The sequence below is a fragment of the Apodemus sylvaticus genome, chromosome 13 (assembly GCF_947179515.1).
Source record: "Apodemus sylvaticus chromosome 13, mApoSyl1.1, whole genome shotgun sequence".
NCBI lineage: Eukaryota > Metazoa > Chordata > Mammalia > Rodentia > Muridae > Apodemus > Apodemus sylvaticus.
Genome location: NC_067484.1, coordinates 66739181 through 66761392, shown reverse-complemented (window position 1 = coordinate 66761392; position 22212 = coordinate 66739181). Strand labels below are relative to the sequence as shown.

The following is a 22212-nucleotide window of genomic DNA, read 5'->3' as shown; positions in this document are numbered from 1 at the left end:
TAGAAAATGTGCATAGCATAGTTCTTACCATGCTGTGCCCCACAGTGTATTTGCCTTCCCCATCTCTGCTGCCATCCGAGTGCAGCACATCAGTAGGCATCCCCTTGTCTCCTGAGCGTTCAGAGCACTGACAACGCTAGGGTATCAGGCTTTCATGCTTGTGCACTGAAACACTTTCGCGTTTTGTCATTAAGCCCTGACTTCCCTTTGAAAGCAACCTTTTGATTGGGGCATTGAGAATGACACTTGCTGAGCGCCAGACTATTAGAACAGAGTCCCACATCTCAGCTTCCCTTTGTGAATCCCCCGGTGTCTGTTACCAGACACTGCCTAAAGACGTGTGCATTTTCTCATCTTCGATGTTCACTCCCTGCTTCTTGATACTGTCCTTTAAAAGTTGTTTCCAGCTATTTGCTGTATATTTAAGTAAACAAGAGGAGCTGTTGCTTCCCTTGAATGTGAACTTGAATTCAGATTTGAGGCACTTGACAGCTGAGTGGGGCTGGGGCTGGGAGTTGCTGATGCAGAAATTGGGCAGTGTGGAGGCATATGGGTGTAATACACTCACCTTTTTCAGTGTCTGTGGGCTGTGAAGGTTGTGTTGTCTTCTTTAATGAGTTCTAGTCACCCAGGATGGGTGCCTATATAAATGTGTTTCTCCTTCTCCATAGCAATCTGCCGGCCTCTCTCTCAGACAAGTAATCCCATGTGTAGATTTGGAGTCTTGGTCATCCCTCCAGAAGGGTAGTTTTCATTCCCTTAAGTGGGAATGTGCATGGGGAATACAAAACTCCAAGCGCTGAGCATTAAGCTGCCTTGTTTGATTTAGTATTTGTCTGTATTGCTTTATCTGTAAAATAGGAGGAGTGGTACGGGGCTGTTTTCAGGAGACTGCTCTTTTTTTTTTTTCTTTAAGTAATTAAAGATGGCTGCACTGATTAAGTTTAGTAGATTCCACAAACGTTTCTTGCAAATGTTTAATATTAATCCTGCTCTTGGTGACCAACACCTAGATGTGCTTCCCTGCCCCCATCCCTCTTTCCCCGCCCTGTTCCACTAGACCTCCAGTTTAGGCCAGTTCTTTCCCCAGTGGGCTTCCTGCAGTGGAGCCCTTCTGCACAGTGGCTAGGCAAATGGCTGTAAGCACGGAGGCCTGCGCAGAGCAGGAACAGGGCTCGGCACATTTAACTGCTCGGGTGCAATCCAAACAGTGCTGTATTGTGCTTTGTCCATCATGACTCTCTACTAGACTTGATGGCAGTTTGTGTAGCTTCCTCGTGCTCCATTCTCTGAGTCTTTCTGTCTCTGTCTCTCCGAAAGATGAGAGACCCATGGAGTCTGAACATTTTGGTCTTAGTGGCTGAGGCCTTTCTGAGACTGAGAGAGGCACCGCTGATACTGGGTTTCCCCTCGCATGGGAATTTTCCAATTGCTTTTCAGCTCACTCAGTAAAGAACACGGCGAGCGCTCACAGTGGCCTGCAAAGCCGTCCAGGCTTTGCTGCCCCAGGTCCGTTGCCTGTCTGACCTCTGCCACTTTCCCCTCCGCTCACTGTGCTCCAGGTGTACTGGCTTTCATTTTGTGTTGCCAGCACGCCATGTTCCTGTGGCCTTAATGTGTCCACACCTACTGTTCCTCTGCATGTGACTTCCCAGGTGTCCCCAGGTCAACGTCTTTATTTCCTCAAGATGGTTACTCAAGTCTCCTTCTAGCCATACTTCCCAGATCACCTTTTAAAAGTGGGACATGTCCCCAGTATCCCCTGTCCCCCTTCCTAGTGTGCTTTTTTACCATCAGAACTTATACTTTATTTATTATCTTCCTTACTACAAGAAGCAAAAATTCATCTAAGGCAAAGAACCAGGGGTGAGGGGGAGAGGTCGTTTTACTTATTGCAGCATCTCCAATGCTTAAAGCAGTCCCCAGCATGTGGCAGACACTGGAAATTATTTGATAACAGAAGAATAGGTAAGGCTTTGGGACTTCTCTGCTGGATCAGGGTGCACCTCGGTCCTTGGCCTGTAACCTCGGACAGTGGTGGTTTGAGGCAGTGGGCCCCATCACTGAGGAGAGTGTCCTGCCGACAGGAATCAGTGCAAAGCAGCCCTTGGTGCTTCCATTTACATATCTGCACATGCAGAAGTGCCCTGCCCAGGTTTCCCATTTAGCATTTCTCTCTAAGTCTGAGGAATAACTTTTTAATGGTGTGGTGATGAGTATGAAAGCATTTTATAAATTATGAAGTGCTTTGCAAGAGTTAGTTACATTGGGCATTAGAATCAGCTGTTATATGACTTGGAGTAGTTAAGTAGTTCTCCAGAAAGTGGTGTCCTGTGTCAGTTCCTCTGCATTTTTCTTCTGCTGGTCCTCATGAGGGCCTGCAGACTGGGCCTAAGAACATAGCGACTTTGGGTGAAGCCTACTTCAGAAAGGTGACTATCTCTTGGATAGGTAACTCTTAGATCCAGATCCTTAGTTCTTTTTTTGGTTTTTAGAGACAGGGTTTCTCTGCATAGCCCTGGCTGTCCTGGAACTCACTCTGTAGACCAGGCTGGCCTTGAACTCAGAAATCTGCCTGCCTCTGCCTCCCAAGTGCTGGGATTAAAGACGTGCACCACCACCTCCTGGCAACCTCCCTAGTTCTAAACAATGCATTTTCTTTGTACAAGAAAGAAATAAGAGAAATAAATAAACCCAGGCTGATGAATTTGGGGACACTAAAGGTTGGGCCCAGCTTAAAAATGACAATGAGAGTGAGCCACACACATTCCATGGGAGATGGTAATTCCCATGGTCCAGTTTAGTGTATTTCTAATAGAGAAACTCAGGGATGTTCAAGGCAGTTACTGGCCGTAGATGAACTAATAACTTTGATTGCTTTTAACAACTTCCAGACAGGACTACATAATCCAGTTTTCCTTTGGCACACAATCTCCCTAAACATAGGTGATGTGGAAAGGAAGAACTACCAGGGAAAACTACGCCATGCCCGTATAGCACCACCCTGCAGCACCCTGAGGGTCAGTAGTTCCTCTGTTGTCAGGCTGGCATCAGACACTCCATGTCTGCTACTTAGTGGATACGTACCTTGTCAGAGTTGTGACTTTATAGTGTTGAACAATATTGGAGCCTAATTCACAGGATAATTTTAAAGATAAAATGAGGCAATTGATGAAGTACTTAATGCCCACTTCCCAGAAAACACTTGGCTAATATTGATGTTATTGATGATAATCATTGTAATAATTAAAGGCAAGCGGAAGAGAGAGGGATTTGAGAAACAGATCTAATGAAAAAAATTAATATAGGATACTCTATCCTAGAAGCTATGACAAATGTTTTGGAAGGAGACCAACATAATAATTTGTGCATTGTACTATATTATATAATACGCATTAGGTAATTCATATAATAATGATTATTATACCCTATAAATATTTGATGGCCTCATACCTTGCAGACTAGTGTAGTCAACAGCGATACCTGCTTTGTCATGTACCATAGCTGTCAGGGCAGCTACCCTGGCTGCCTCTCCACTGCCCCTGGCATGACCAGAGATCTGAGACCCTGGTAGGTTACATGAAAGTTTGAAGCAGGAACTGAGTACCGCTGATCTTCTGTGCATTTTCAAGATGACAGCATCCACAGCATCCACATGTTATTTTTTTCTTCACCCTCAACAAGTTATATGTCACACTGTACCTGATTATAGGGATAAGAACTTTAATATGTGGTCGAGAGACCGTTTTTGTGATGTTTTGGTGGAGAACATGTCTGCTTTTTGCCATTGTCTGAAGAGACTGCCTAAGGCTAAGGTAAAGAGATTTATATTAATTGCATCGACAATAGCTCTCTATTTCTCTAAAGAAAGTTTAGGATCAAGTGGGTCTCTTCAAGTGGGTTCAAAGTTGACATGCCATTCTGGCCAATAGGGACATCTTAGCAGGCATCTGTGTCCATCTAGAAGCATGGCCATTTATGCCACCAGAATCAGGGACAAGTTATTCATATTCATGGAGCCTTGAAATATCTCGGAGGAAGGAGAGTGGCCTGGGTTGGTACCCCTTAGCTATTATTTTATCTGTCTGGGGCTATAAAAACCATTATGCCAGCCCCCTTTTAATTTATCTGCATGATGTCTTTATTCTTACACCATCAGAAAGCAGCTATCTAGCTATGCCATAAATACTATTCTGTGCCATAAATACTATTCTGTCACATTCAAGGGTCAGTTTGTCATTTTACCAAGTAGACAGCCATATTTATGGTAGGAAGGGGAAGAAGCGGTGTAGTCTCCATTGTAGCTCTTGCTTCTTCTTGAGTGACTCTGTGACACCTCTCTATTGGTTTTATGGGGTTTCTGAGGAACAAGGGTACTTCTTGTGTAGGATCAGCTGAGATCTGTGACTAAGAGGACAGGCTCCACTGACTTAGTTCCATCCTGGCTGTCTGAGCACAGGTGGCTTCTTCACTTCCCAGTGTCTCAGGGTCTTCGACTGTATAATTGTGTCCAGTAGAGTTCCTGTCTGAAAGGACTCTCATGAAGGGCACGTGGGGCTATAAAAAGTACTCTTCAGAAATAATACTCCATTACTTATTCAAAGCTGGGAATATGGTCATTCGCTAAATAACCATCCCCAGGAATTAATGTGGCTACGGGGACCATATAGAACTACGTCTGTTACTCTTTCCTTTGGGGACAGCACAGAAAAGCTGTATTGATGATGGGCTTTCTTGGCAGAGTCTCCCAACACCCTCATACTAGTCCCACCTCAGAAAGTCCAAGTGGTATCTAGGCAACACACACTTAGGGATTCAAAATTGGTGAAAGCAACCAAGTTAACAACCCTGGAAACTTAACACTTAGCTGGTTAACCACAAAAGAGCAGCTTCATTTCTGGTGAATCCTTGGCCCATCCTTGGGGCTTCCCCAAGAAGTTGTTAACAACTAAGGTGTTATTTACTGCTGCTCAGTCTCCCACCCACTCTCACACTTTCAGGAGTGTTAGCCTTAAGCCTGCCTGGTACCTGCCCGCATCTTCTACAGGAAGCACTTCAAGGTCATCGTCCAGCACTCAGTGTAGAAGTGCCTGAAGGAAGGAAGGGGAAAGTTGGTTTAAAGGAACAAGCTTGCTGCAACTGCAGTATGCATGTGCTACCCAGAGTTAGCTTTGCAGGGTGATGAACTTAGGTTGCTCCTTAGGTAGCTTAGTGCATGAAGCTGTTGGTGTCATGAAGTAGCTTTGAGTCTCTCAGCCTGAGGCACCAAAGATGCTGATAAGAAAGTAAAGGAAAATGAGTGTGTGGTTCCTTGAACATTTCTATAGATTTCAAGTGAGTCATGGGTTTTATATGCGTGTATACACACACACACACACACACACACACACACACACACACACACACACACACAGTGGGATAAGTACTTATCCTTGCCCCAGAAAAAAGTAGCTGTTAAACATTATTGTAATATGCCTTTAAATTGGTGTCTGCGATGACCCACTCCTGCCTGTGCCCTGGCATCATGATAGTAGCCACTGTCCTCTATTAGGCTGATATACCACCCCGGAGACTGACTGGTTACCTGTGCTTTATCAGCCTTCCCATGTTATATGGTAGGGGTCTTCGTTCCTGTTTCCTATGTGAGAAGGCCATGTGATCTGAGTTCGATCCAGCCACTCTGTCTCTGACTAACCATTGGGTGGTCATCTCCCTCAGCCTTATTTTTTTCTGTGTAGAAGTTGGTATTTGCACACTATGTTCCTTGCAAATTGTAGTTCTTGGTGCAAAAGTGGGTCACAAAATCAATTTAGTAAATTTTAAAAGAATATATAAATATATCAGATGTATCCTGATTACTGTTGGGTCTATGTATGCTGTGCATGTATATGTGTGTGGTATAAAAACATTTCCTGTTGTCAAAAACTTTCAAACTACTAATCTAGAGTTATTATAAAAGCCAAATGTATAGAATGCATTCTTGGACTTTTTGTAATGCCCCCAGCATCCTTTAGGTCTGAGGTACTGTATCAGTGGGCACTGGAAGCTGCAACATGGAAGGCAGTGATGGTTCTGTGCTGTTATTAGAGCCTTTCTATAGCCATGGGATCTGTGTAGACCCTGCCTGCCACCCCCACATCGTGTCCAGTAGACATAGGCACCCAGGCCTCAGAGACAACCAGACTGCAAACCCTGCTCTAGGCTTACAGGTATTTGAAGGCCTTTGTGGCAGTCTGTGGTTGTACAGAAACCAGCACTTACACAGCTATAATTCCCTTTTCAACTCAAGGAAAACAGATGTGATCCCTGTGTAGTATGAGGGCCTTTCTTCACAGGTCTCTAAAGGCGTTGGCCGCTGTATTGTCCAACGTGATGCTGTCTGTATTACAGCCCCAGTCTTCATCTGGAAGTGATTTCCCCACTTTCTCTCTCCCCCCAAAGGGCATCAGATCCAGACTGTATAGCTGATTTCCCTCGAAACAAAGATGACAGGAGTCCCTCTTAGTATGCCTATTTTCACTGAAACATGTTCTCCACTTGCTGACTGGAATCCAGTTGCATGGAACATAGAGTGAGGGTCCCCAGCAGCTCCCCTGAAGGAGCGAGGGCTTCCTTCTCTACCTTCACGGGTGGGCTCCTCCTCTGCACCCTCTAAGGCAAGCTTACAAAAAGACAGCTCTACTTAAAGTGTTTGTGGAAGGCACCTCTGCAGAGGAGCCCATGTGGACACAGTGAGCAGAAAGGCACGTGTCAATGCAGAGTGTAACACATGAGAAGCGTGTGTTTGTGGATTTTAAGACAAGATGCAACATGACATTCTGAACTGTGTGAGGAAGAGCCCAGGCAGTACAATTAAGAGAACAGAAGGCAGGCTTAGTGTTTTATGGATCTCACTAATGAATGAGTCCCGAGGCTTCTGCTGGACCCACTTCCCAGCACCCTGCCAGCCTGCTTCCCACACATCTGTAAATCCATCAAACTATAATTCATGGCTGGTGCCAGCAGAGGCTGAGGTCTAGGCCTTCCTCTCTGGAACACACAGAGATCTCAAGTCATTAATAATTCACTCTGAAGTAATGAAGAAAGCTGTACCAAGTGGTGAGCCGAAGTAATCAAGTGACAGATCAATTTATTTCTGCAGTGCCCAGATATAATAGTAGCAATGAGAAGGTACAAACTTGTCGTTGAAAAGTTTCTCAAGACTTAGATCAATGTGTTTTAAGTTCCAGAATAAAATGGATCATTAAACGGGAAATGAATTTGTTGGGTAGCCTCAAGCCTATTTATATTCAGAGTTGCCAACCCAGAATCACTGCACTGTGTTTCCAAATGCCTTTGGACCTCAGGGCCTGCAAATCAGAGTAATTATTACTCATTAATTAAATCTAAGAAGTGGAACACAGCCTGAGACTTTAAAAAGGGAGTTTGGGATACTTCAGGTACAATTATACCCACATTGTTGATAATCATTAGACATTCCTCAGTTGGGCTGAGAATATTAGTCTCACATCTACCAGGAAGTGCTCATCAGGCTTTAAGTTTCATCAAGTGTCATCCTGCTCCCCACTGGCTCTGTCAGGTTCGGTACCTCCAGTCTCGTGTTCATTCTCTTGCGTAGACATCATCACTGAGTGAGAACATCTGTCTGAGTCTGGGATGGAGGACTAGGAAGGCACTGGGGCAGATGCAGAAAGCAAGGGACCATGTGAGCCGAGCCTTCAGAGAAGATTTGTCTAGCACAGAAATAGCAAGAACGTTCTAGTCAAGGAATGAGAAGAACAAGAGCAGAAAGATGGAAGCAGCGGAGGAGGATGGGTAGAAAGTTATTCTCATCTGTACTCATCCCGTGTGCGTGCACATTCAACCTGTACTACATACATGAAGTGGGCATGCCATATATCCTTACTACTCCTTTTAAAGAGAGGAGGGACCCAATGCCTTCATGTTAGCCAGAAGTATGTTACTTGTCAAGTGGCTCCACATCATGATAGTCTATGGAAAGTGTCTCTTCCCAGATTTCTCTCTAGGTTGGAGTTAGTAATGAATAGCTCCTTTCGTCCAGCAGGTGGGTGATTAAGAAATCTTCTAGTATTTTCTAACAGTGCTGAATAGCACTAACTTGTTTATTGCCAGTAAATCATTCTGAAGTTTTTATTCAGGGGCTTATGAACCACTGAGTTTTATAACTTGGGCATGGAGTTCAGATATATATTTTGAATAGTTTTTTGCCTAAAAATATGCATGTATATTTATCAGATTACTCTGATCTAGCCACTCATCCCTTCTTTCAACTTTGAGTATCCGTGTAGTACAAACACACAGATTAACAGTGGTGCATTTTTTATCTCTGTTGATGCCACATGTTTCACTTAATGCGAGCCTCACGTTTAATCAAATGGGCTTTTAATACTTAGTGTTTAGAGTACCGACTTTCCTGACGTGGTTTGAATACTAGCTCTTTCCTTTTGAAAGAAAGTTATGTCTATTTCAAGCTAACTTTTGCAAATGAATAAAACCAGGAGCTTCTTTATCTGCATTGGAGACAATGGCAGAGGGAAAAACCCTTGGTGGTTTAAGAAGCAGACAAGTACAGAAGTTGAAATCAAGATAGATGGGGAGTTACCTGGACTTCCAGTGTAGTGACTTGGTTGAGGAAAACTTCATAATCTGGCGGATAGCCTTGGCTATTGGCTGGTTGTTTTAGGCAAAGTGGGAATCCTATTCTGAAGTGGATACTAAATGCAGATCTGTGAACACTGTAGTTGAAGATGCAAAAGGAAGCTTGCTCTTTGACTCATGGCATTCAAGGATACCCAAGCCTTGCCTCCTCCAGATGCAGCCAGTAAGGTCAGAAGCACCCACAGAGGTGAGCCGTCTGGGCGAGCATGACTTCTCTCACATGTTCTTTCCCCTTTTCAGTGTCGCCAACAACCACAAGCAGAATCTGATGACCGTGGCAAACCTGGGCGTGGTGTTTGGACCCACCTTGCTACGACCTCAGGAAGAAACAGTGGCGGCCATCATGGACATCAAGTTTCAGAACATTGTCATTGAGATCTTAATAGAGAACCATGAGAAGGTGAGGCAGAAGTGAGCCCTTGCAGTGGAGTCAGCTGTTCAGCTCTGCAGGTGGAACTGACCTTCAGACTTGATTAGGTTTGCATTGCTAATGGTGCTTGAACAGGATGATGGTGAAGTCACTGTCATGGTCATGGTGATAAATGTGAGAGTACTGGTGGAGGTGACAGCAGTGGCTGTTACAGTGGCTCTAGAGGTGTGGAGATGTGATATGAGGTCTGGGGATAGGATAAGAGTCCTTATTCTGCACCAGGGACTGTGCTGAGCACTCTGTTGCTGTTTCTTTTCCAGAGAAGGGATACTATTACAAGCCACATTTTAGAAAACTGTTACTTTTTCCTTGATTATCTTAGAAATGCTTGGGCTCGTTGGTATAAGGTATGCCCGTGTTTTCCCATCTGTGTTGCAAGAGTTTTTTCCTGTAATCTGGATTTTGATCATATAGGTAGTACAAGCTTCATACACATATTCATGCATATATTCATGGGTGTACATTCGAACGTGTTTATATATGTTTGTGATCTTTGCTTTTAAGATACTGGAGTATCTAGTCTATTGTTTGTTAAATTTTTTTTCTTAGAGAGCTGTATAAAGGTGTGAAATGCTTTTCCCCTCCAACTCTCCCTGGACTTCTCAAGTATGCCCCCCTACTACCTTCCTGGCCTTCTCCTTTCAACTCCACTTTAGTCCAGTCAGTCATTACCTGCATGCACAAGGGCGGGACTGCATCCACTAGAGCATGTAATGCCTCCAGGGGCTGCAGTCCTAAAGGAAAATAACTGAGCTTTCTCCAGCTGCCTCAATGCCCGCAGTTTGTCAGTAGGCGCGGCCTGCCAGACCCTTCCCTCATCCTTGCTGGAATTCTGACTAGCTTGACCTCACCAACTGAGCACAGCTCCCAAGTACAACAGTGTGTCTCAAGACCACCCTCCACCCCCATTCATCATGAAATTCTTTAACACTGTTTGAGGCCTGCTCAGTCGCATTACACAAATCCCTGAGAAGCCTCTTGGAACCTGTGCAGATTGCCCCAGGTGGCTTTTTCACAGACATAACTCTGGAATTTGATTTAAAAAAAAAAACAAAACAAAAAAACATGTTCCCCTTCCTAAATAGAACTTTGTCTAGAATGAGTAAATTTGTGCAAAACAAATTTAGATTCTGACCATTCCTTTCACACAACAATATTATTAATAACAATGATGCAAACCATAGTCACCCCTGGTCTGACTTTTGACAAGAGCCTCCTAAGTTGCCTCCTTGTTTCCACCTTGGTCTGTTTACTCTGGTACCACCTACCAAAGTGACACTTCTGACATGCCAAGTCAGCTCACATCAGTTGTGAACCAAGCCATCAAGTGACTCCCTGCATGGCCGGGTTTGAAGGCCATTCTTGATTGGAGCCTGTGAGTCCCACGCAGTCTTTATCTTCTCTCTCATGTCTCCTGCGGTTCCTCGACAAGTCAGGTACACTGCTATTTTGATTCCTTAGCAATTGCTGTTCCCATCACCTTGATGGGACGCTCTTCCACCTTGAAGACTACTTGGCATGTTTTCTTTAGCACTGTCAAGCGTTTTCAGCAGGGACTGCCCAGACCTCTGCATATAGAATGTCATAGGCCCAGTCCTTTCCCTTCTACTTTTCTTTTTCTGTAGCACTCACCTCTTCTGCCAGGCTGGGGCTTTTACTTACTGATCAGACTAATAATTTTGTGATCTCTTTGATGTTGGCATCAGGCTGAGCCCCTGATTAAATACTGATGGCTTTGTAAGAGATCGATCAGAACACAAAAGTATCGACAGTCTCTCCTTTCACCCCCCTCTCCCTCCATTCCTCTCTCTCCCTCCCTTTTTACACACACACACACACACACACACACACACACACACACACACACACACAGATTCTCTTAGATTACAATGCTCTACACCTAAACTTGCAAGAAAGCTACAGTCAGATATGGTTCCTTGGCTTTAAACCTATAGAACTTCAAGCCAGACTAAGTTTCCTTTTTTCAGAAAGTTACCTGGCCTCAGATATTTTACTCTAGTAATGTAAATTGAGCTGATACAATCTCCACACATTCCAGACAGTGCGGGTGCACACACACACACACACACACACACACCATCCCTGTATGTGTGGGTCTTTAGTTACAAAAGATAATGGTTCCTATTGAGATATTTATAAGTAAAATTCTCTAAACTACTTTTAAAATTGTTGATCTCTGCCCCACCCCAAGATGCTGATAGCAGCAGGGTTTAAGGTTTCCAACTGTCAGACTCCCCATGCCCTGTGCTTCAGCAGATCCAGTGAGCAGAGGAGCTGTGGCCCTCCCTTCCCCAGGGACTGTTCCTCCCCTCTCTTGTGTTATCTGAGACCCTGAATTTGTGTCTCAAGAACAGTTCCCAGCCTCAGTTGTCCGCTAGACTGCTGTTCTCTACTGTGATCACCAGAGAGTGGTTTACTGTCATCCAGCCACTTTCAGCTGTAGGCTCAGAAGCTCTTCACCATGACCTAATTTTCCTCCTATAAAAACCACAGCACATAATAAAGAGTACAGGGCACACTTTACAGAGACTCCTAATCCTTTTAAATTGCAGGGGCATGTGACAGCCAGGATTAGCAAAGGTGTAAAAATGTGGGAGCAACTCAGCTAAGAACAAATTCCCCAAGAGTCAGGGCTCCACAGCATCAACATAGGCCTGAAAAGAGCCCCCAAACCAGTAATCTCTGTAGGTCACACACAGGAAAAAGACCATCAATACTAACATTGCTGCAGGTAGGTAAGGCTGATAGTTTGTAAGGAATGTAATTAAATTTACACTTACTTTCAGATTGAATTCTCGTGTTTTGACCACAAATAATTCATTTTTAAGATCTGCTTATTTTTTTCTTATTCTTAATGTTTCTGTCTCTCTGTCTCTCTCTTAAATACAAAATGTCTTTTGTACAGCAAAGGCCAAACCACTAGGTGCCTTAGGCCTCACTGTGGTCCTGGGTTTTTTTGTGGATGAGACATTTGGAGGTCAGACACTTACATAATTTGCTCAAGGGCACAGACCTATCAAAAGCCTAAAATCTAATCTGCCAGCCCACAGAGCTTGTGGTCTTTATGTTCTGTTCTCTGTCTCTCATAACACTCAAGAAGACCCAGCTAGCTAGGCCTCAGTCAGTCTGGCCATCTAGGTCTTTGTGTAGCTGTGTGACCTTGGACAAATGGGTTGATTTTCGTGAGACTCGGTTTCCTCCTTTACAAGATATCAGTAACTGCATCTCCCTGGTAGAATTACTGTGAAGGGAATAATTCATGCCTTTAATGCATGTAAATATAACAGCATGAAAACACTCAGTGAATTTTATGTTGCTAACATTTCCTGCCTGTGCTCTATCAGTGTAATGTTTACTCATTTTATATTATTTGTCTTTTCAAAAGTTGTCCACAACAGATGTTATATGTTCATCTTTACAAGGGAAATGGGCTCAGCGGGGGCTACCTTGTCTGGGGTAGTATGCTTAGTAGGTGGCAAAGCCAGGATTTGACCTCAGGTCCCTCTAGCTCCGAAGCATGTTTGCTTTTACATATTGCAGTACTTCAGAGTCCCTTCTTATATTTGATATGGTGATATGTCAGTACAGTAGCTATCACAGTATGGTCTGGTGGCGTGCATCTCAAGACCTCGTGCTCACCCAAGGCTGGCTGACTGCAGAAGGCCAACCCTGACACTGTCCTGCCTGGCTTAAGGAGGAGAAAGTAGCCTGGTGTTTATGGATGTGTTCATTCCACTCATAAGGAACTTGAAATTGGGGATACTTGGAAAGATTCTTCATAGTTGCAGTTTTATAATTGTATTCTCTAGTGGCTCCTGGCAGGGTCACAGTCGTCCTAGCTTTTATGTGTAAGGCATTCCTGATTAAATTGGAATTTGTTTGTAAGTCAGAGAGTGTGAGCAGGACACTTGGGGCACAGAATAAAGCTTTCCTCTTTGTGCTAATCTGGAAAGTCCCTGTGAAATGAGGACATTGTTCCCAACACGTGGTAGACCTTGTAGACTGTATGAGTTAATGCTTGTCAATTACAGGCTCCTTTGTACAGCAACTTTCTTCGGGACCCGAAGACAACGCCATTTGTGCAATACAGTTGGAGTGACCAACAGAGCTGTGTAATTCAGACTCATGAGAATTCCAGCTTAAACTTTTAGCACAGATAAGCCCTCGGCATGGCCAGAAGGTAGCTGGAAAATCAACTGGCATGTATTGAAGTGTTCAAAATGTGCAGCAGCCACTTGGACAGTAATTTCTACATGCTTGCTAATTATCCCAGGCTTTGAACTCAGTTTGTAGCCCAGCCTTGACTTGAACTGGTAAAGCAAACCGCCTGCTTTAACCTCCTGAGTGTCCAGATTAGTCCTACACCACCATGCCAGCCCCACCTTCTTACTGGATGTTTGTGTCAAGGTGGTTTCATTTACAAAGGTGCCCTTGCATTTAGGAAGAGATCACTTGTAAGAAGGACATGTTGGTCCTGAGCCTAGCACTTTATATTTTTCATTGTGCTCTTGTGCATATTACATTGTAATTGATCCCAAGGACAGCTTAACAAAATTTTTTAGAATTCTTTAGACGCCTTTACCTGGCTCATAATCAGACCCATAAACTGGCCTTTGGAGCTGTAGTGCCCACCCGTGGTAAAAATTCCCTTGTAGAGCTCCTTGTGGTCTGCTTACTTAACTTTTCGAGAAAATAATGAATGAGCAGAGAGACATTTTCCTTCTTGTGCTCCCATGTCACTTCCTACTTTTTGTGGGACAGGCTTTCATATAACTGTGTAAATATGTGTCTTCCTCAAAACTTAGTCTGTGTCTAAATGAACATCTGCTACAGTTCTTAGAAAGAATATATGTTCTCCTTGTTGTTGACAAATGATGTTAAAATACAACCTCCTGTCTTCTCCCATTGTACTGTAGTGGATTTATCTTCCTTCATTAGGAAGTTCAAGTCAAGGCTGGACCACATAGTATTTGGATACCAGAGGCGAAGAGTCACGGGAGGCTACTAGGACCTGGCCTGTCCTTAACTCTAGATTCATTTCTAGATGCTCTCAGCAACAGATTGCTGAAGGTACTGCATTCTGGGCCAGAAGCAAAAGAGCGCTAAGAGATGCCATTACTTCTTAACAATGTATTCTCACGGGACTGGGGCAGTTGCTTCACATGAAGTTTTGCTAGAGAGGATGAACTGATTGAATGACTGCTGTGACCCCAGGGCTTCACTCCTGGTCCCTGGACCCAGTCACAGAGTAGGATCAAAGATGGCTCTTGTGAAATGGTCATGCTGTGCCCTAGGCTGAATTGACCTTCAGTTTAGGGAAGAGTCATGTAAGATGCCCAGCTCAGAGCTCAGCTGGCACACGCACACATATCTAGGAGCCATTTTAACCGTCAATGAGAGCACTCATTGAGATGTGAACCGCAGAGTGGCTGAGGCTCAGCATGGGTCAGGGAAGAGGGCAGGAGAGCTTTTTAGAGGTTGCAGCTCTTGGGCTCAAGAGTAACCACAGCCCCTCAAATGTTGTTACTTTATAAAGGCTCCAAGAGATTGCAGAAGTGAATAGTGCTAGTCAGTCAGCTTATTACTAGGGGTTCTAGCTGCTTTAGAGATGGAAGTTTCTTTTCCTCTTCTGAACCCTTGCCCTGGTTGATCTGAACTATATACAGTTACCCAGTTTATCCTGTTTCAAGTTTGAGTCTAACAGAGAATGTAACAATGTGGCCTTCCTTCCCGACAGCTGTGTTTGGGAGTGAGACTGCAGTAGCCGGCTGGCAGGCATCATCAGAGCCAAGGATCTGCCAACCCTGAGAGAACAGCTGTTCCAGCTGAAACTCTCACAATTCTTGTGACTTAGCTTTCTGCGTATCAGCTTTGGACATTGCTTTAAACTATATCCCTGAAGAAAAGGGTTGCAAGAAGGTATCTTGTGGGGTACCTTAAGCCAGCCACCAGTGAAGGGGATGGAGATGGCCACACAGTCCTCCTACAACTCTGACTCCTGGAAAGGGTACATCCAGGAGGCTACTGTCACAGTGTAAGAGGTTATAACAAAAGGATCAGTCAGTTTTAGTATCTCAGTAAAGTTGAGGTGGTTATATAACCCATGTGAATCATCTTTGAATGCTGCAATATAATGTTACACGAGATAAGTAGGATATAAAGCTATGTAAAGGATATAATCTCAGCTGTGGAAAAGTGTGTTTAGCATTAATGAGAATTAATACAAAGCACTCAGCTCCATGCCTGGTGTGGCAAATACTTAGTAAATCACAGCTCCTGGATTGTAAATCCTCTAACCACAGGGAACACAATTGCTTCATTCACTGCTACACTTAGGGTACCTCTGCAAAGTGGGTGTTCAAACAGAATTTTGGTGATTGCTTGAATGAGTGTTATTATCATATGCATTTACAGAGGCTTCTAAGAGAAGGGGAGCCTGTGCTGTCTTCTGTAATTATATCTATAACTGCGACAGCCTCATTTTTGTATGCGTTGGTTCTTTGTAAAATGCTGGGACATTAGAAGCGATGCAGAATTGCTGAGAACTGAGTGAGCTGCGTATAAAGCACAAATTGCTGTGCCTGGCATCCCAGGAGCCACAGTAAGTGGCTGCTCCTTATGGATGGTAAGCACCATGTAAGTGCTGGCCTTAAAGAAATTCTATAGTAAGGCAAGTAAGAGTTGGTAAGGTTTTAGTCTCTCTCTTGTATGTTAATGTGAATTCAGTGTGCAATGTCCCCCCAAAGGCTTGCAATTGAAACTCTTATTTGGGGAGTTCATGGAACTTATAGGATTTGGAGCATATGTGGAAGAAGTGACCACTGAGAACAGATTTGGGGATTATAGCCACACCCATTTCCTCTAGTCTCTGTCTCAGATTTCTGATCCATTGAGATGTGAGTAAGCAGCCTTGTGCTCCTGCTGCCACAGCTGTGGGCCGCTCCCACCGACGTGACTTCCAAACTGGGATAGATGACACCCTTACCTCAGGTTCACCCTGGGATAGACCACACCCTTACCTCAGGTTCACCCTGGGATAGACCACACCCTTACCTCAGGTTCACCCTGGGATAGACCACACCCTTACCTCAGGTTCATCCTGGGATAGATGTCACCCTTACCTCAGGTTCATCCTGGGATAGATGGCACCCTTACCTCAGGTTCATCCTGGGATAGATGGCACCCTTACCTCAGGTTCACCCTGGGATAGATGTCACCCTTACCTCAGGTTCATCCTGGGATAGATGGCACCCTTACCTCAGGTTCACCCTGGGGTAGACCACACCCTTACCTCAGGTTCACCCTGGGGTAGACCACACCCTTACCTCAGGTCCCTCCTGGGATAGATGGCACCCTTACCTCTCTTCCACACTATGATAGACCACACCCTTACCTCACATCTATATTATAATAGACTGTACCCTTATATCATAAATAGAACTCCTTTAAGTTGGATCTTGCCTGGTATTTGTCACGACAACTAAAATCATAGCTACTACATGTGGTCTTAAGTAATAACAACAATATGATTTTTTAAAAATTATAAGGATACAAAAGTTATAATCTGTAAATGATAGAACTATAAGGGGTTTTCTTTCCCTTTTTTTTTAGACTTTTGTACATTTTCCAAATTGGTATGTGTGTGCATATGCCTCTGTGTGTGTATGAGTGTGTGTGTGTGTGTGTGTGTGTGTGTGTGTATCAGTCACCCACTTCCATCCTTTGAAATAAGATAAAGCTCTTCCTCACAGTTACCACAGGGCTGATGAAGGAATAAGGCTGTACTCACTGAGGATAGTTGAGGAGGAACAATGGCCACTCTTCTGTGTCAGTTTGGGAACATAATTTAAATATGTTTTACGATCTGAAATAAAATTGTGAAGCAGTTGTAAATAACTGGGGATGAGACCCAGTGAAGAAAGGAAAGGCATTTTGATTAATTGGTTCTAGACAACGGCAGTAAAATGCCTTCACTGTTAGCAGATAGCAGTTTAGATTATCTCTGTTTCTTTCCAATCCCTTGCATACATCAGAAGGGATTAAAAGGAGACTTGAACTCTAGGATCAATTCCTGGTGAAAGTTCCCAATGCTGCTTCCTAGAAGTGTCTCCATGGAGGCCTACAAATGGTGAAGGCCTTTCTCAGCTTTTCCTCCCTGTCCTATGTCACCGCCAAGCTCCTGGTCATAATGATGCAGACCTTAGCTTTCCTCCTAGCTCACAGAACTCTGTAACTTCTTGTCACCTGATATGCAGATATTCAACACGGTGCCTGATGTGCCCCTCACTAACGCCCAGCTACACCTGTCCCGGAAGAAAAGCAGCGACTCCAAGCCCCCATCCTGCAGCGAGAGGCCCCTGACTCTCTTCCATGCCATGCCGTCCACAGAAAAACGTGAGTCTCTCTCTCCTGCCCTGGGAGAGGGTGGTGTGTGGAGACATCCCTGTTGCCTCCATGGCTTGCTATGGAGTCATTAGCCTTATTGTGTGCTGCTGGCCTTTGGTGTCCTGAAGGCTCTGTCTTCTTGTGTCCTGCCTGCTTCCATTGCTGAGAAAGGTGTCTGGGCAAGAACCTGAGCCTCTTCTCCCTATTGCATAGCAGGATCCTGGCTATGGTGCTGCCTGAGGTCCCACCTTTGTTGGGAGGTCATAGAAACAGTCCTTCACCCCTGACTTGGTATGGAATTACTGTTGGAGGAGTCACTGTCACTAGCATGGGCCTGTGGGAATCAGGGCCTTCTGCTTACTCTTCTCTGTGTTGACACCTTAAAATATTTAGAATTAATAACCAAACTAAAGAATTAATTCCTCTCTGTTCTAAGCAGAAGAGAAATGTCACCACAAATGTACCAAGCCTTTGTATCTCGAGACTTGTGAGTTCTTTGCGATAATTGCATGCAAGGTCCTAAAGTATACAGTCCTGTTTCAATTTTTGTGACAAGAAACATTGTCCTAGCAGTTGGGAGGCAGATGCAACAGGGGAGGATTTCTCCAAGTCTCAAGCTAGCCTGATCTACATAGACTGTACTAGGCTAGCCAAAGCTACATAGCATGAACCTGTCTCAAAATAAAGAAGAATCAGTTAATCTATCACTTGAGTGAAGATCTCATGGACTATCGGAGGTCAGCCAATATTGGCTTTTGTTCCAGCTGTACCACAGTAGAGAGCTCTGCCTCCTTCATCCTCAGTTTGCTTATCTGCAGGAGGGCTAATAGTGCTCACCCTGGAGGGTGGACCTGAGGACTAACAAAATTATTCATTGTAGCATCTGACCTAAGGCTGCTACACATAGACACCAAGAGTGGTCCCAGCATACAGATGATATTTTCATGGCGCCTTCATGGTCTAGGGATATGAGAATCAAGCCTTGTCTGTAAGGAGTTGATGCTTAAGTGAGAGAATTAGTGCCCTGCTTCCAGCAGCGATGTTCATAGAGAAGTGGGTACCAAAGGAGGCCATCCAGTGTCCTGGCAGAAAGCTCCAGACTGCCCCAGTGGGAAGTCTGCCTCCGTGGATGACTCTGGATGACTTTTGGTGAGCCTCTGTCTCGTGTACTTGCCGGGTAGGGACAGTGTTTTCCCACAATCTTAGATTATTATAGAGATAGAGTCTGGGCCTGTTCTTTAAGCAGAGATGTGTGCAGGACAGCAACTGAGGCCTTGAACTCTGCTGGACAGCCTAGGCTACTGTGAACATTAACGTGTACCAGGTGCCAGCGGCAGGATCGGTCCTCAGTGGGCACTTGGAGAGTGATGATTGTATGCTGCCATGACTATGAAGACTGATCTATATGAGCAGAGGCACAGAGGGGACAGCGACCCCCTTACCTCAGGAAGGAAAGGGCTCAGATCTGCGTGGTGCCATGTTGTTTTCTCTCTCAGTATTCCTATCCTTTTATATTGAAAAGAAAAGGCCTCTTCCTTACCATAACTCCTAAAATCAAACCTTTTCTGCCCTCAAAACCTCATTGCATTTAAAGATGTTTTGGTTTCCTGTAGTAAGGCCACACTTTGGGAGTTAGCACTGTTTAGATTGCATTAAACGCTTTGCTTTTATAAATAAAGCTGCAGTTATCATTCTTATATTTAAGTCTGTTCATGTCTGCACAGATCATTTCTTTCACATCATTTCCTAAAAGAATTCCTAGGCCATGGACGTGTTGGACTCTGCCCTGACATTGGAGTCCCTTTTAACTGTCACCCATGTTCTTGAACATCTGGTATGTGTGTGGTGGGGCGGGGAGCGTTCTCTCCATAGTCTGCTCAGAACTTGGGCTCCTCTGTGTGTACCAGGGAACACTTGGAACAGGACTGACCTCATCCCCATCTGCTGAGGGAATAAGGCGTCAGGCTACAGGGTAATGTGCTTCTCAGGTTTCCAGGAGCGCCCGGTCACCTAAGGTTTCCTGCTAAGCAGTGTGCAGTGCAGATGGGGACAAGGCAGGCTGTGACAGTCATTTCCCCAGGCTTCAGGTAGTATTGGGCTGAGCCTAGAGCGGCAGCAGCCTGGGACCTGGTCCTGAAGCACACTTTACAGCATTGAGGGGAAGATGAGGCAAAAATCAATTAGATCTTTTCCTGAGATTAGTGTTTATCCCAGGAGGCAGAAGCTGAAAGTTAAGGCCATGTGAACTAGGTCTATCTAAGCCGTAGTCCTGGTGCAGATGAGGGAGCAATACAGCTCCCTCCCAGTGACAGGAAGTAGGAGTGCAGTCTCTAGCTGCTTGCATCTTAGCAGAGGGTCTAGCTTCTATAAAAAAGCATTTCAATAGAAACATCTGCATGTTCATGTATATATGTGTACCTGTCTTTATGTGCGCATTGTTTGGATGATGTGTGTTAATATGAACCATGTGTATTTTAAAGTAAGAATACAGCATTTGGGCGCTTACTTTCTTCTGAGAAATGAGGATGGTCCCCAGGCTGCTGTGGAAAGCTAAGCAGGGGCTTCGGAGGGGAAGGTGCAAGGAGGTGTGGTCCAGGAGACGGGAAGCGCTGATGTAATCGTGTTTTGTAGTGGCTATCACCAGTAGGTGACAGTGCACTATAAAGTTTTCGCTTTGTCAAAGCAACCTGTGTAGCAAAAGCACAGGTAAGGAGTGCACAGGCAATTCATCAAAGCAATTTGTCTATTTCCATAGAATGACATCCTTCAAATTAGGCCTCTTCAAAACCTAGCTCAGTGCCTCCCGAATTTCAATCATTTAGCGCAACCTCTCCATACTGTTTGGGCCATAGCCACATTAGTTGGGTGTACTGCTTGTTTAACACAGTTTAAATTGATCTTAAAGCAACTCACTTGTTTGCACAGCCTCAACTCTGGTATTTGAAGTATCTGAATATGTGAATTTTGATGTACAGATTACATTATCCTGCACTATACAGTAAGATAAATTCCTAGCTACTGAGTTAAAAGTGTGCCTCCTCGTTCCACCTCAGAGGTACTTGTGGACCACCTATGGAAAATGCCAAGTCCACAGATCTGGTCCCCTCTCAGTTTTGACCTCTTAATTTGTGCACTTGGCTAGAATTGAACTCAGGTGCTGACAGTGGACACTCATTGTTCGTCTGGCATATGAGGTTTGTTGTGACACCTGTCTGTCACAAAGCCTACACTGTTTGCAGGCTCGAGCTAGGTGACCATGAGCATACAGTATATGCACGGGGAAGCCCATCTCCTCCTCTGTCTCTGTCTCTGATCTCTTCGGAGCCCAGGTATGCTCCAATTTCTTCTCTACAGCACCTGCAGTTTGATAGCAGTTGGGCAGCCCTTCTGCTGTCTGCAGGTGGTATACTTTGCAGGAAGGTTCAAGCACCTTCCTCTGAGGTTCCAGTTGTTATTTTCAGTAGATCGTCACCCCTCTCTTTAAAGGTCTTGGTCTACAGAAATTGAGACCCAATTTCTTTCTCTTAGAGGTAAATCTGTACCAGTGCTTGAGGCCTTGTGTCATCATCATTGGTCCCCTCTTCTGAAGGCACAGCCCTGAAGGTCACACTGAGTGTTCATAAGCCTGGTCCTGTCTTTGCACCTTTGCTTCTAACTCACGGAAGTGTCCTGAGTGCTAGATGGTGCTCGTAGACATGCATCTCATTTTCTAGGAGGAGTTTTTCCTTCTGCATGGGGGGACCAATCACACACCCAGCTATCGGCACATGGCTTAGGGCTTCCATTTTTGGAATGAGTGAAGTCTTCTCCAACTTGAGAAGACTTGATAAACTTTCTTTATCCCAAACCACGTTTATGATGACAGTGGCCTCTTTGCTGGATGAGGAGCCAGGATGTTTCTACTGCCCTAATGTCGGTGGATAATTGGGTCAGTCTGAAGGTGGAGGCAATACATGGTAGAAGTGGGGCTAGGGATGACATGGAAATAGACTCTGAAATGAAAGCTCTGGAGAAGAACAAGGGGAGTGGTGAGATTTGGAAGCCGTTGTAACAACATATGCAAACCATCAGAAAACCACTGGATATTGTAGTGAAGAGGAGAGGGATTAGCTAGCAGAGTTGTCTGTAGTTGGTCAAGGAGTATTTTCTGAAAGGGGGAATTTTGAGAAAGATACTGAAGGGATTGAGGGTTCCAATCTGGGCAAAAGCAAAGGCCCTATTTTCTAGTTGGAAAATAAAATATCTATTTCAATGTTGCACTCAGGGTCATCCAGTTTTAAAAAAATCAAAGTAGGAAACGTATACCTAATCACTGTTCCCGAAAGCTACATTATTAATCACTCATGACCCATGTTTGCATTAGGCTGGGGATCCAGTATAGAAGAATAAATGGATGTATTTAATAAAGAACCCTTGAGACCAAACTCTATCCGAGGCTCACTCAGTAACAATGATAAACACAGTTACAGCTCAAGTAGTGTTCTAAGCCCATCATGATTCCTTCTTGCCCCCCTAATTGGTAATCCTGTGAGGTAGACACTGAGCTGCAATTCACAGGCAGATAAACTGAGACTAGACGCTTTAAGCAGAGAGCTAGAGTTTGTCACCCAGATGTCCTCCCTTTGCGATGCCATTTCATCATTACAAGGGGATCTTCATTGGTTTGTGAGCCATAGAAGTGAAAACCTTGCTTAGCT

General features: G+C 44.5%; 1 protein-coding gene across 2 annotated transcripts in view; it reads left to right on the top strand.

The window, feature by feature from the left end:
• Nucleotides 1-22212, top strand: part of Arhgap26 (Rho GTPase activating protein 26) — a 390006-nt gene that overhangs the window by 287661 nt on the left and 80133 nt on the right. For both annotated transcript variants that reach the window (XM_052155156.1, XM_052155157.1), the window contains exons 18-19: nt 8920-9079; nt 17386-17524. In XM_052155156.1, the coding sequence (XP_052011116.1) occupies nt 8920-9079; nt 17386-17524 (299 nt within the window). The remainder of the gene's footprint in view (nt 1-8919; nt 9080-17385; nt 17525-22212) is intronic.